The sequence below is a fragment of the Typha angustifolia genome, chromosome 14 (genome assembly GCF_048772165.1).
Source record: "Typha angustifolia cultivar Huaian chromosome 14, ASM4877216v1, whole genome shotgun sequence".
NCBI classification, from domain to species: Eukaryota; Viridiplantae; Streptophyta; class Magnoliopsida; order Poales; family Typhaceae; genus Typha; species Typha angustifolia.
In genome coordinates, this window is record NC_133252.1 from 8109995 (window position 1) to 8124033 (window position 14039).

A 14039-nucleotide genomic window follows, 5' to 3' on the forward strand; every position below is an offset into this window, starting at 1 on the left:
AGTTGCAATATTATGTTAATGATGAAAACAGTGAATCTATTTGTAGTGTGTTATTGTCTTGGATGGTGATAAAATATCTATTTTGGGATATTGATATTTTCTGAACCAGTTCCTGGCTTGTTTGCAGATTGAAAGAATGTATACTTTTGGTTGTTTAATCAATTTCAAGGTAAATGTAAATGACTGAGAAATGCAACATACGTTATAAATTAATGTTTAAATGTGAAAAAAAAAACATCATAATGTTATAAGTTTATGTAGCTGAAGATGGTGAATGAATTGATTTTATATTTAATTGCACATATATATGAATTGTGTGGAATCTGTCTCGGAGTGTTTAATTGGGCATATATATTTATTTATTTATTTATTTATTTGTAGAATTTGTTTCATATTTATATCCATTTAATATTTGATATGTATTTGATTAAGATATGATTTGTATATGTATTCATTCAAAATGCAATCCATATGTGATTTGTATCCGTATCTGCTTAAAATCCGATCAATATCTAATAAATATATATATATATCAATTTTTTTATAATATAGTTTTAAATTTTTCTATCCGTCTAATATTTGTATTCATATTCATGTTAGGATAAAAAAAATATGGATTCGAATATGAATTAAGCACTATTCAACTCATATCTGATCAGTTTTCACCCCTAACGATCGCGCATTGGTTGCTAATATGGCGCAATCACATCCACTCTCATCATACAATCTATGCTTTCATATTTTGGATATAGTTATGACGGTTAGATGCATGTGATTGATACATTGAGCTCCGGTGAATTGGCCCCAATTGGCCCAAATCAAATTAGATAATCAATTAATCTTATAAGAAAAGAGAGATCTAAAAAGAGTGCACATAGATTACAAATTTTATTTGTCCCATTACAAAGAGGATCCAAGGTGGATCAACAGTAAGTCTGAGTTCTTTCTGTAAATATAGTACAAAGCGACCATCCAAAGGAGCATATGTCTCAGAACTACAGTTCTTCATATTGTCATGTCTCTCTCCAGCTATTTAATAAAGAGGTCCAATTGTGTAGCCCAAGACCAACAAAGACTTAAGTGGGGAAAAAAGAAGGCCTTTATTCTCACCTTTTCTACTTCATGTTCTTTTCTCTCATTTAGTCAAAAGGAACAATCATGGGCCACCATGGCACCATACTCATACACACTGCCAACCTTATCAGATTTTGTCAACCACCAGTGCGAAGCTTTTTCCCTACCTTTGTATATGGTTCTTCTCTCTACTTTTCTCATGATGCTGGAGACTTTGCATCAGGGTCCAAATTGAATTGATCCGAAGTTCAGACTGCCACAGTAGGGTAGGTAGACCATGAATCAAGATGATGATATCTTGCATGGGTAACCTCATTTACTAAATATCAATGTGTCAGTAGATATTCCCAATATTAGAGTAGTACTACTGATCCTCTCATTACATCCACTTAAATCTTTTGCATGATTACAATGCCCTACCGTAAAGGATAACCACCAGTTGAAATCAATCTATGCATTTGAATATCAATTGTTATGAATATATATAACATAAAAATTGTGCATAGCACAGAGCAGGATCACACCTTGGACCTCTCTTATATATATCTTATATTCAGAAGTGAGAGAGAATTTTAGAACATCAAGGATAAAAAGTTACCTGTGTAACAACGTAAACTTTAGAGTAATTTACCTATCAAGCGAGAGAATCAACTAGACTAGTGTTTCTCAGAACAAATTAGAGTTAACTACTTAATATCATATAGAAAATAGAGCAAGCATCAACTGCCATGACAGTTATATCTTATATTAAATCTTACACACCGTTGCACCCAAACAAAGCAGTTGCACATGCCCAATCCATCAAGAACAAGATTCCCTAAACATAGAACAAGAAAATTAACACTTAGCCTGCCATATAGCCATATTTAATACACCTAAGGACATGACACAAGGCAATAAACTATCAGCATACTACTATACTTCAAACATTTGAGCTAGAGCCTCAATTCCTTAACCACTACCATCAACAACAACGTCGACTTTTGCAGTAGCAATAGTAGCAGCATCAGTAGTAGCATTACTAGCAGTAGAAGTAGCAGTGTGACTTAGTAGTATCATTTGTCGAATTCCTCTTGCATACTCAAGCAACTTGTCAATGGCTGGAATGGTCTCCTTCACTTCCTTCTGCTCCTCGAAGTCACGAAGCCATGCATGGAAGAGAGGGAACGCCTCGGGATCGACGAGCTTCACCTCAGTAACATCTTCGAAGACGGCAAGCCAATACGAGCCGCATCCGAGGACGATGTCGAGGAATCCTATGTTATCTCCTCCGAAGAATCTCTTACCTTTGAAAGCTCCCTCTCTTAGCTCGCTCTCGATTAGGCCAAGGTTCTCGTGGACCTGGCCAACCGCCGCCATCTGGTCTTCCCCCGACGAGCCGAACACCGCTCCGACCGCCGGGCCGAGCTGCATTGCATGCATTCAAAAAAATTACGTGAAGATGGTTCAAGTGAATCCAGAAATAAGCTCGCAGTCGATCAGCACCTTGTCGTCCGCGAAGTGGCACCAGAAGCGGGCGAGGGCGCGGTCGTATGGATCGGATGGCATGATCGGGTGGTCAGGCCAGGTGTCGTCGACGTATTGGAGGATGATGACGGACTCGACGATCGGGCGGTCGCGGTGGAGGAGGACAGGGACTTTCTTGTAGATGGGATTGTGGAGGAGGAGGGAAGGGCTCTTCATGGTGAGGTCCTCTTCTATGTACTCAAATTCTAGACCTTTGAGCTTGAGGGCGAGTTGGACTCGGTGAGTGTAGGAGCTGGCCCATGAGCCAAGGAGCTTGAGGGAGGAGGATTGCTCCATGGTTAATTAGGAGTTTGCAGCAAAAGAGTAGTGTGGAAGACTAAGGAGGCCAGAGCTCTAGCTAGCTTTAATTGGTTTGCTTAATTTGTGTCGTTCTCTTCTCTGGCTTGCGGACTAAGGCTTTATATAGAGGAGGGAGATGTCCTTTTCGTGGCAAGTGGCAAGTGGGTGGGCCTAGTGTGTACCAAGAGGGGCTCCACGTGGCAGTAGGTGGCATGGGGGTGGGAATCCCTAGCTTGGTTGATTAAGTTAAAGACTTCTTCTCATTCCGCAAGCCATACATACCTCTAAGATCTTTTTCTCTTTTTCCAATACTACAAATGCAACATAAAATACTAGAAATGCTGAATAAATTGAACTGATCCTAACCTTACTCTCCTGTAAATTTGGATGTCTCAATTGATATATATATATATATATAAAATCAAGAGAGTTTAATAATTATACTAGTAGGTGCATTTATTATGTTTATATTAATTATATTCTGCGGGCATCTAATTAATGATCATAGTATAGTACCGTAGATCGAGTTATTTGTACGAGAATAATGGGAATTGATGGGAAGACATAGGGTCGTGGGCACACGTGAACATGCATGACTAGATGCACCATTATTAGGGAGGGACCGTATTAGCTTGTAGCTACCCGCGTCTATTATTGGGAGCACGGCCTAGACCCCACACCGTTACCTCTTTATTATGTTGCGGATGTTGGAGGCAATTGCACCAAAGGAAATGCTTTCAGGTTATGACTAGGTCTTGGTTGGGCTTATATTAAAGGAGTGTTTAGTTCATTCATCAGGAGTTTATAAGTAGGCAGAGGTGTAATAACTCTAACATGCTCTCACTTATGATAGACAAATGTGTATGAACATTTGACCGAAAATGTGTGTATTTCTAAAAAGAGTAATTTTATCGCCCCCTCTTATTTATGATAGAAAAATATAAATAACGTTATGTCTCTTGATCTTTATGATCGGTGATGACAAATAGATTCTCTCTTGGCCCTACCAGTGTTCTGCTAGGGATTGGCGTCTTCTTCCCTCCAACTGAGGGTTTTTCTTGCCGTTTCTTTCGCCAACATTTTCCTTCTCTCCTATCCCTTAGCTATATTATTGGTGGAAGGAAGAGATTATTCTTCTCCTCCTTATCCTCTTCGTAGTAGCTAACTCTCTATTTTATCTTCATTGCCCATCTTAAAGCCACCTCTTTGTGGCTCATTGTTGACTTTAGCGTATGCTCTTCTTCACGCCTCAGATTCCACTACCTCCTCCTCCTTTTCTGCTTCTTTCCTTTACTTTATTTGCCATAGTCTGTTGCAACCACCTGTTGCCCGCTATTTGACTTGCCTATCTCCTCCATCTGAGCTTGCCTTCCTCCTTTTGCTTCGGAAAAAGAGGCAGTTATGGAATTTTGGTGGCCACCGAAACACTTTGTTTCTTTGGTTGTAATTTGTTTTTAGTTTTCTGTCGGTTGTATTTACACTACTTTAAGATCCAACCGAGATTAAGAGGAAACCAACATTAACTGGCCAGTTATGCAATAGTGTTATAGGTGTTTTCTCATTTAGATATTATATGCTCTTGAGATTGATGCTTGTTTTTCTTGTAGTCCTACTAGAAGACTCTTCAAAATATCTCATTTTTGAGTGTATTAAGCTTGGAAGATATGATTAAAATTGATGAATTTATCTGCCTACAGATTATAAATCCAAATAAAAAAAAGCCTTATGCCCCTTGATAGGAATTATGCACATTTTCTAAAATATGATTTTTATTTATTATTTTATAAATAATGAAAAATTATCACAATTATCACTCATCGAGTAATTTTTCACATATGATCCTCTTGTCATGTTATTTGAGCTCGTTATGGAGAAATAACCAAAATTCAGAGTGATTGAGAGTATTAGTGTTAGAATATAATGTTATAAACTAGATTTGCACTGATTTTTTAGTACGAAAATGATGAGAGTTTTATAGGTGGTAGCCTCTTGAATTATGGATATTTTTGGTTTTAGTTTCATATGAATTTGAGGTCGCTCAAAGTGAAATAATCGAAACAATGGAGAAATGTTGAAATTGGATGGACTGGTAATTATCCGACATTGTGACAATCGTTAGAGGGTGGAGGATGGCTAAGGGTAGTAGTAGATGGCCGTAAGATAGGGTGGCTTGTACAGAAATATGAGGCTAGGGATTGAAATTTAAAAGAGATCTACAGGTAGTATCTTTACTTCTACGAAGATAAATACGATATAATAACTATGATAAAATGATAAATATTTAATTAGAAAATAACTAAACTTACTATTCATTCCACGCATGATAATTAACTTATGATTACTTATGTTTATAGGAGTAAAGTCTTAGCGGATCATATCCACATACGAATTATCTGCTTTAATTTAAAATTAAAGACAATAAGCAATTAAACTAACTTGACTCGACTCGAGTCGACTGACTTAATCCACATAGTCAGATCATAACATATAAAAGAATAAAAAATCACTATTTTTAATAACTTTAATTTTTATGGTAGTTGATGAGTTATCGCATATTGAATTAGAATTCTCTCTTAAATTAATTTCATGTTTTAAATAAAAATATCCACTTTTTTTTTAAAAAAAAAACTTTATTACTGTTTTCTTAAACTTTTACAGTAGTTGAGCGAATTATCACAAAGCAGGTGGAAGAAGAGTTAAGGGAAAAAAAGAAATTACCGGGTTTTAGCAGCTACAAAACGCAACAGAAGCTTGTCCATTTAATAGAGTTAGCCCCAGTAATTAAAACAAACCCCACACCATAAACACAGAGGACAAATGCCAACTTCCTCTTTGTCGTGATAAGAACAAAGTGGGGATCTTTAATTCTGACATCCACGTAAATTCTACGAACAAAAAGGTTGGTGTCTCAGACCCCTTTACCAATTTTCCATGGACAGGCAAATCTCTGCCTCTCTGCATAGAGATACTCCTCCCCCTGTTCCAATGTCTTCTCACTTCACACATCTCTTCTTTTTTCTTCTCTGTTTGAGCTCCATGCATGTAGTAGAAATTGACACAAGCCGATTTGAGATATCATATGTAAAGAAATCATATGTAGAAAGTCCTTCCAAAGTGTAAGAAAGATGAAATCTGATACAGTTCATATAGTAGAGAACTCAGCTCAAGAATCCCTAATGTATTATTTGGACTATATTTTGAAGGCCAGTCCTAAGAAGAAGATGTCTGTCTACTTTCTTTTCTTTGTTGTCCTCGATGTAGATTATGATTTTTTTTGTTTTAACTAATTATAGGTTAAACAAAAGAATTAGCTGTTTTTAGATATATGTATTAGATAAGTTAATTTTTCTAAGAACTGGTACACAACGGACTACAACAGTTCCAAATATGCAAATGGTGTTAGTTTTTATTTCTAAAAGCTTTAACATAAAATATTTATTCACAAAATAAATTTAGTTTTATATTTAAAAAAATAAAGTAATATTATTAATATAATAATAATAATAATAAGTTAAGGGACTTTTGTAAGGCACGCCAAAGCGTAGTTGTCCTAAAAAAAAGTGGTGCCCTCTGTGTAGGGTTACCTACCTCTCTTTCCTCTAAGGTGCAACCCTAAATCTTATTTCTGCATCACCAGATAATACAGTTTTTGACGTTTCTTGGTAAGAATTGTACATCTCTAATCTGAATAAAATAATATATAAGAGAAAAGTGAGATAAAAATAGTTAAAATTTTCTATTTGACTTAGAATTTTATGTTGTTATTGTATTTCTCATGAACAAAAATAGGTATTATAGTCATACGAGGCTTTTTGAATTTCTTCAAAATTTGTAATCCCTAAATGAATTCAGCTCATTTTTAAAATAATTGTTATGGTCATTATAAAACTTTTAAAATTCTTATAACGTTTAAGTTTTAAATTTCTTTAATTACTAATTTTAAATTTAATTAAAATTCTAAAATTAACAACATTAATATGTAGAATTTTCACCATATACTACCCCATATTCAGAGAAAGAATCAAGTCAGTAATCTTCATTGCAGATTGCAATTAGTAAAATTTAACCACTGTAGCTATCTAATTTAAGCCGATTATTTGACATACTTATAGACTTTAAATATTTTTTGGAATTCAAACAACGCAGAAAGAAGTTTTCTTCATCTGAGGATGAGTATTAATTTGTGAATGTAGAGATGAACTCATCGACGAAGATGGTTAAGTATTTAACTTCAGAAGACAAAACTCCTGAAGGCTTGTAAGAATTGTTATTTTTGTAGAAATGGTAGTAATGTGAATAACTAATAAAGTGATTGTAAGACATGCATGGGCATGTTAAATTGCTATTGAAATGTATAGTAACTCAGTGTCAGGGACACTGTTACATGGTAAGAAAGGCAGTCATGAACAGTGGTACTAAAATTTGACAGACCACACTTTTATAACCTCATACTGTTGCTGATCCTTCAAACATAGTATTCTGTACCCCTTCTGTGGGACATTTCAACAAACACAAAATAAATAGTCATTCTCAGAGGGCATACATTTGCTTATAGATCCAAAACACATTGTCTCTACACCTATCAAAATTTGACGCCAAATTATATTATCCCTCCTTGTTGTTTCCCTCGATTTTAACTTAACACTGATGGTTAAATTTTTCATCCAAAACAAATAGTATAAACTATTCTTACCATTATTAGTGTCAATATATTCAATCCCATATCATCATCAAATCTAAGACGACAAATAAGTCTTTTATATTCCCATTGCTAACAATTGTTTGCAACTTGGTGGAGACTAGAAAAGGTAAAGTACTCGAGTTTAAAATATATTATAGAAGTAAGCTAAAATTACGTCAAACAATAAAAGAGTAAACAGTAATTTAACCTTTAACTAAATAATAGATAAATATGCCCTTAAATTTGGCTCTCTAATCCCAAGTCTATCATAGTATCTAATCCCATTTTCTCCCCTAGTTTTCATTCCTTACTGCCAATGTTTGGCTGTTGGTACTCCAGTTTGGTAATTCCCACGGCCTGTGAGGGTTGAGCCCTGGGATATGACGATTTCCAGGTATCCTAAATATTTGTAGTTTAATATATACATATATATAGGAACAGAGATCTAATTAAACCAAAGAAACCAAATTTTAAGAAGCCAGATGCAAGCAAACTGGGAAGGTAAGTATTTCCTTGAATTGTAATCTTTGCTGAACATTGAGACAAACCAACAATTATACATAAGAATAACCTAGTACAAAGTTGTAGTTATTGCAGCACATGGTATCATGGAGCTCGATTAATGGGACAAAATTAAAGAACAAAGTCAATTTGGAAGGCAACAACTCTCATGCTACATTTGGCTTCGATCCACAATTTGCATTGAAGAATTTAATATCCCTACTGCTACAGTGCTACTATCTGTTAAGAAAGGAAAAAAAGAGTGGCAATATTTGCCGACAAAGGTTGAAGTTAACATATCACGGAAGCATAAAGAAGAGGCACAAGACACAAGGAGGTAAGGGGAGAAGCACTGGTAATATTTTATAAGAGAAAAGGGAGGGAAAAAAAGAAAGTTGGCAATGTTGGAGATGACATAGTGTGGTCTCCACTCTCAAGATGGCACCAACTACTGTACAACTTTTTCTCTTTGCGAAACATTACTCACAGGGAAAAATATGTGGAGTGTTACGTACGTCGTGAGCTTTTGTTTCCACTTTCTTTTTCTACGCAAATTGAGTATCCTGGATACAGAAACAGTTCAAGACGGGATTACGCAGAAGAATACATTTTCTTTTTTTTTTTTTAGACAAAATGAGATTTTAAGACGAAACAAAAACATTAGGATGAGTGAGTTTCTAAACATAAAATCAGGATAGATGAGTTTTTGCTACATATGTTGCCCTATCTAGCTGATCGTTCATAGTGACCTCTTACATGCATATAACCATCCAACCATATAAGATGAAGTCGTTAATCTAATCAGCATTTAGTAATTTTGTGAGTGATTGATCGGTTAGTGATCTTAAGTAGCAAAGCTAACTTATTTACTTACATATGTTAACATAATCTGTGAGAAAAACTGCGTAATACAAACGTGTTTAATATAAAATGAATTATTTATTGAATTGTGATGCCAACACATTAAAAGCTTATAAGAAGGGTCTTCATTGCTATACACTCTCAAACAGAAAGGAACTACTCAAGCCAGCCTATAAAAGGAATTTTTAAAGCCCAATCAAGAGAAACAAAAGAAAGCAAAATGCTTCAACTTATATGTCGAAGAATAGAAGATCTCAAATTGACAACCCTTTTTTTTTTTCATTCTTTTCTTGTGATATGATTCAAGTCAGAATTGATTGAAGGTTAAAAATAAGTCTAAGTCCCTGAATTGTAAAAATTTATTAATCTACACAATTCTGAAAAATTAATCATGAAATATTAATTTGTATAACATCCAAATAATATGGAAGTGAAAAGAAAAATAGATTGATAACATCATGCACAACCCTGCCAGAGTCATTACCCATGTTCTACCATCATTTACATCAATCCTAGCCCTAATCTATCTACCATTGTGTATCTAAACTTAGATCATCCTACCACGTAGCTACGGTTTTGCACGACCTTTCCTTTGGTCCAAATACTACCCTACAATCTCCTATAATTCCTAGGGGTTTACCATAAATCCTATCCATAATAGACCACCGGGTTAGCCAAATTGAGTTTAGTGCATGCCCACCCAAACTGATGAGTACCGCATCTAGAGAGACAATAAAGACTCTTTATACTGTATGAGACCGATTCGATTGGTATTAAATTTACTTACTCAGCATGCCCACCACAAGAGCCATGTCCATGAGAAGGAATATGAGTGATCTAAGTTCTTCGACTCTATATGTCCCACTACTCGATCTATTGAAGAAACCTAAGATTTGGCATCCATGAGAAGGGAGACTAACCATACTAGACCTAGATCTCAAATCCCTAATGCCCTTGCTGTGATCTACCCTCATCGATTTGAGGGTGATCACTTTGGAGAGCATGAGGTGGTCCAAGAGATAAGAGGAAGGAAACTATTGATCTAGACTTATCATCAGATTGCCAACTAAGGCGTTGTCACACCTATATGTTCTATGTTGGTAGTCCAACGGCCGCCTAAGCATGAAAGACCTCTCTCTTGCCTATGAGATAGTAAACTCATGACCCAAAGGCACTTGGACATCTTTATAAGTAGGAAGTGCTGGTAGAGTAGCGATAATACCTTTATGCAATAATTCAAGTTGTCCTCTCATGTCTCCTCCACATACTTTATCTCTTTAATCACCTCCTCCTCTGGTCCATATCCTTCATGTGCCTCATCTCCAATCACAGTGCCAATCAGTTCCTTCATTACCATCAATGTTGTTGGTCTTGTGCATTTGTGTCATAAGCAGAATTTCTCATTGTAATAGAAGCACAAGCTTTTGACTCTTAGTTCCTCCACTTGGGCTACTTTGAGACATTGTGCTAGAGGTCATGGGGGACTTTTGTAAATATCTAGATCAACCCTAGCCGTGGGTAGCTGACTTAGAGCCCACATGCTTGTAGCGGCCATGGGTGGCCTCACCATGTTGACCTCGAGTTACTCAGTGCTTCCCCACATGTCTATTCTAGTCAAAAGCACTTTTCTTCCCATCTTTTGTGCTTGAAGCTTTTCATTCATCACTCATACTATGTGGAAGGCTTCCACAAGAGAAATAGATCTAGCTACTATAACTTTAGCTTGGACATCTAACGAAGTGCTATGGAGAGTGTAGTCAATCAAACCATCCTCAAAATCTATTCGTAATCTTTTCAAGTTCATCTTGATAAGCTTAGGTAGAGGTAGCTTGAACAAGTTTCTAGCAAGTTGCTTCAAAATCCTCATATTTGAATGGCCTAAGTCAAAAATAGATTACATGTGGAAAATCATTCTATGTCTAAAATGATTGGTTCCTTTGGATTGATTAAAACTATCAAATGGCAACATCCTCTAAGTAAAAAATGGCCATTAAGATCTTGGAGTCTTCTAGTGTTACTAGATAGAAGAAGAATTGCTCTACTTGATAGACCCAATCTAGCAAGTCACCATTATTGAACCTAGGAAAGTCCAATCATGTGGTTCGGCCTTGAATCATTATTCAACAAGTGTCTATGGCCATCTTCATAACAACCATAGTAGAGCACATTAGTTTCCCTTTGGTATGGCCACTATGTATCGTTATGCTTAGCCTATAGGTTATGTATAGTATGTTACGATTTCCTTTTAGGCTAAGGTTCGATCTCTTCCAATTCTCTGATCTAGACTATATTTGGCATGAAACTTTGAAATAAGATCCTGAAATATGCCGCCGTCGGATCGACGTGAAATTTTGATATGTTATAGCCCCAGAAAAGATATTTCCAAACAATCTAGTTTCAGGTGAATCGAACGTGGAGATCTCGAGATATCGTCCAATTAGTGGACGAAGGTCAGGATGGTCTGTTTAGGATCCTTGGATGGAAGCATGTGACCCTAGGTAATGGTGGTTAGTGGAGGACCGATGTTAATAGGGTGGCACCAGTGAAAAGTGGTGGAGGAAGGGTTATGGTCAATGGAAGGGTTAGGGCAAGTGTTGGATAGATTGGAAGAAGGGGGAGGAGAGGGCCGCCTTCTTCCAATCTATCCAACACTTGCCCTAACCCTTCCACCACCACTTTTCACCGGTGCCACCCCATTAACGTCGGTCCTCTACCAACCACCACCATCTAGGATCTCATGCCTCCATCCATGGATCCTGATCAAACCCCTTGACGTTTGTCCACTAATCGGATAATATCTTAAGATCTCCACATCCGATTCACCTAAAACTTAATTTGTTGGAAAGCTCTTTTCTGGGGATACAATATATCTAAATTTTACGACGATCCGACGGTGGGATTTTTCGGGATCTTATCACAAAGTTTCATGCCAGATTAGTCCAAATCAAAGAATTGGAAGAGATCGAACCTTAGCCTAAGGGGAGATCGTATCACTAATCAATCTATTTCATAGTCAAATATAAATACAAGATTCATTTACAACTACTCTCATCTTGCTTCAAACAGTCTCTCGAATTGAAGTCCTTTTGCTCAAACTTTTCATCGATGAATTACTTTGTGAAATATATCGCTTTTCATTGCTTGTCCTTAACTCAACATAGATCAAGCTGGCAAACTTCTAATATTGGTGTAGATGTTGATGTAGGAAACTCAGTTCGACTTTCCTGGTGCTCGATGATCAATCTCTATTATAGCTTAGTGCATGTTCATATATAAATAGCTTTCTTCACACTTAAGTAGATAATATGCTCCATATTTGAATTAAGAACTCATAGATGATGAACTAGAAACTCAAATTCTCTCTATATGACCCTCATTCTAAGCTCTTATTTAGCTTCTACAAAGTGCTACAAGTTCTAGATGATATTTGACTTGCACTTACTCAAATTATTTCTCACTCAATGATATAAATCGAAGCTCCTTTGGGTGAAAAACCTTTAGATTGATAGATATATTGCTCACCCTCTAGATTGTTTAAATAAGTGTGGAGGAACTTCTGCAATCCATACTAAGAGAATATGAGCGGAGCTTGATGTGAGCTCGAATTTGAGGACATGATTGTTTGGGTTTTATGCATGCCTTATTGTAAATTGCTAATGCATGTGCATATTAAATGAATATGATGAGTATGTAGTGCTGATACAATGATTTAATTATAATGTGCATATTCATATCTACCTATTATTGCATCTTAATTTACAATACTTTTAGACTACAGAATTAGAAATTTGTTAGGCTTTATACTCACCACTTTTTGATGGAAATATTTTCAGCTTGTAGATGAGCCTAAGTTTGTAGAGAAGTTAACGAAGATCTATTTCATTATTCTTTTAATTATTTTTCTCATGTAAATTTAAGTCGATGGCTTATAACCCCTGCATGGGCATTTGTATATATTTTTGGATATGTATTTTAGAGCTTATTACGGTCCTTGGTGTTATGAGCTTCTTTCATTTATATTATTTATAAAATTATTGAGCTTTCTTGTGTATATTATGTTAAAATATTGACTGACATGTCACTTGGAATCCATATGGTTTCTACCCGTCTCGAAGGGCTATAGCAAAATATTTGAGTAAGTAAATCTAACTTACAGAAGTGAATAGAAGAATTTAGAAAACCTAAGCATAGTCAATAGTAAACAAGCATTATTATGGCTATTTGGGCACATCTCCTTCTATGCAATAATGGATTATGACATTTCTTTCTAGATGGCCAGCTCTGCAAAGACGAATTGTTGGAGTTTAACTCATGATTGCACAAGAAAGAAAATGGCAGTACATTGAATTCTAATATGAAGACTGACTTGGTGAAAGGTGACTATGGTAAGAGGGAGCATCGTGAGAGGTGATTGGTGAAGGGGACAACAGCTCGAGTCACAGAGGAGGAAGGTGATGAGGACAAGAAAGGCACTCGGCTAGCATTAGGGCTGTAAAAATAATCAAGCCGGCTCGAGCTTAGCTTGAGCTTGGCTTGATAATGCTCGATCAAGCTTGGCTCGAAAATAGGCTGAGCCGAGCTTGATCATTATAGCTAGATTCGAAATTAAATTTGATCCAAGCTTGATCTCGAGCTGGCTCGATCGAGTCGATATATATAATATGAGTAATATCAAACTAATATGAACCATCAGATCAACACCCTTTCACCCATTCAGAATTTTAGCCATTATTTTCTGACACAATTATTTTTATTGTTTGTAATTTATATTTTAGTTGCTTGTAATTTTTTGACATAATTATCTTTGTTACTTGTAATTTATATTTTGGTAATATTTATATCTTTATAGTTGAATTAGGTTTTATTTCAAGCTTGATTCTCGAAAATGGTTTGAAATTGATAAGGCTTGGAATTGCTAATTGAGCAGCTCGTTTAAGCTCATTTAAGCTCAAAATTGGCTCGAGTTCGAAATTATTTCAATTCAAACTTGATCACAAAGACTGGCTCGAAATTAATTTCAATCCAAGCTTGATTAGAGCCAGGCTCGATCAAGCTCGGCTCGTTTACACCCCTAGCTAGCATTGATGGAGAAGGGAGGAATAAGAGACGTTCGCGC

General features: G+C 36.0%; 1 protein-coding gene across 1 annotated transcript; it reads right to left on the reverse strand.

Annotated features, from left to right (window-relative positions):
- Positions 1 to 1786: 1786 nt before the first annotated feature.
- Positions 1787 to 2969, reverse strand: LOC140776260 (glutathione transferase GST 23-like). Its single transcript, XM_073119904.1, has 2 exons — positions 2560 to 2969; positions 1787 to 2481 (listed from the first exon to the last, which is right to left on the reverse strand). The coding sequence occupies exons 1-2, from the start codon at positions 2875 to 2877 to the stop codon at positions 2026 to 2028; spliced, it is 774 nt and encodes a 257-aa protein (XP_072976005.1). The 5' UTR covers positions 2878 to 2969; the 3' UTR covers positions 1787 to 2025.
- Between the last annotated feature and the right edge of the window lie 11070 nt (positions 2970 to 14039).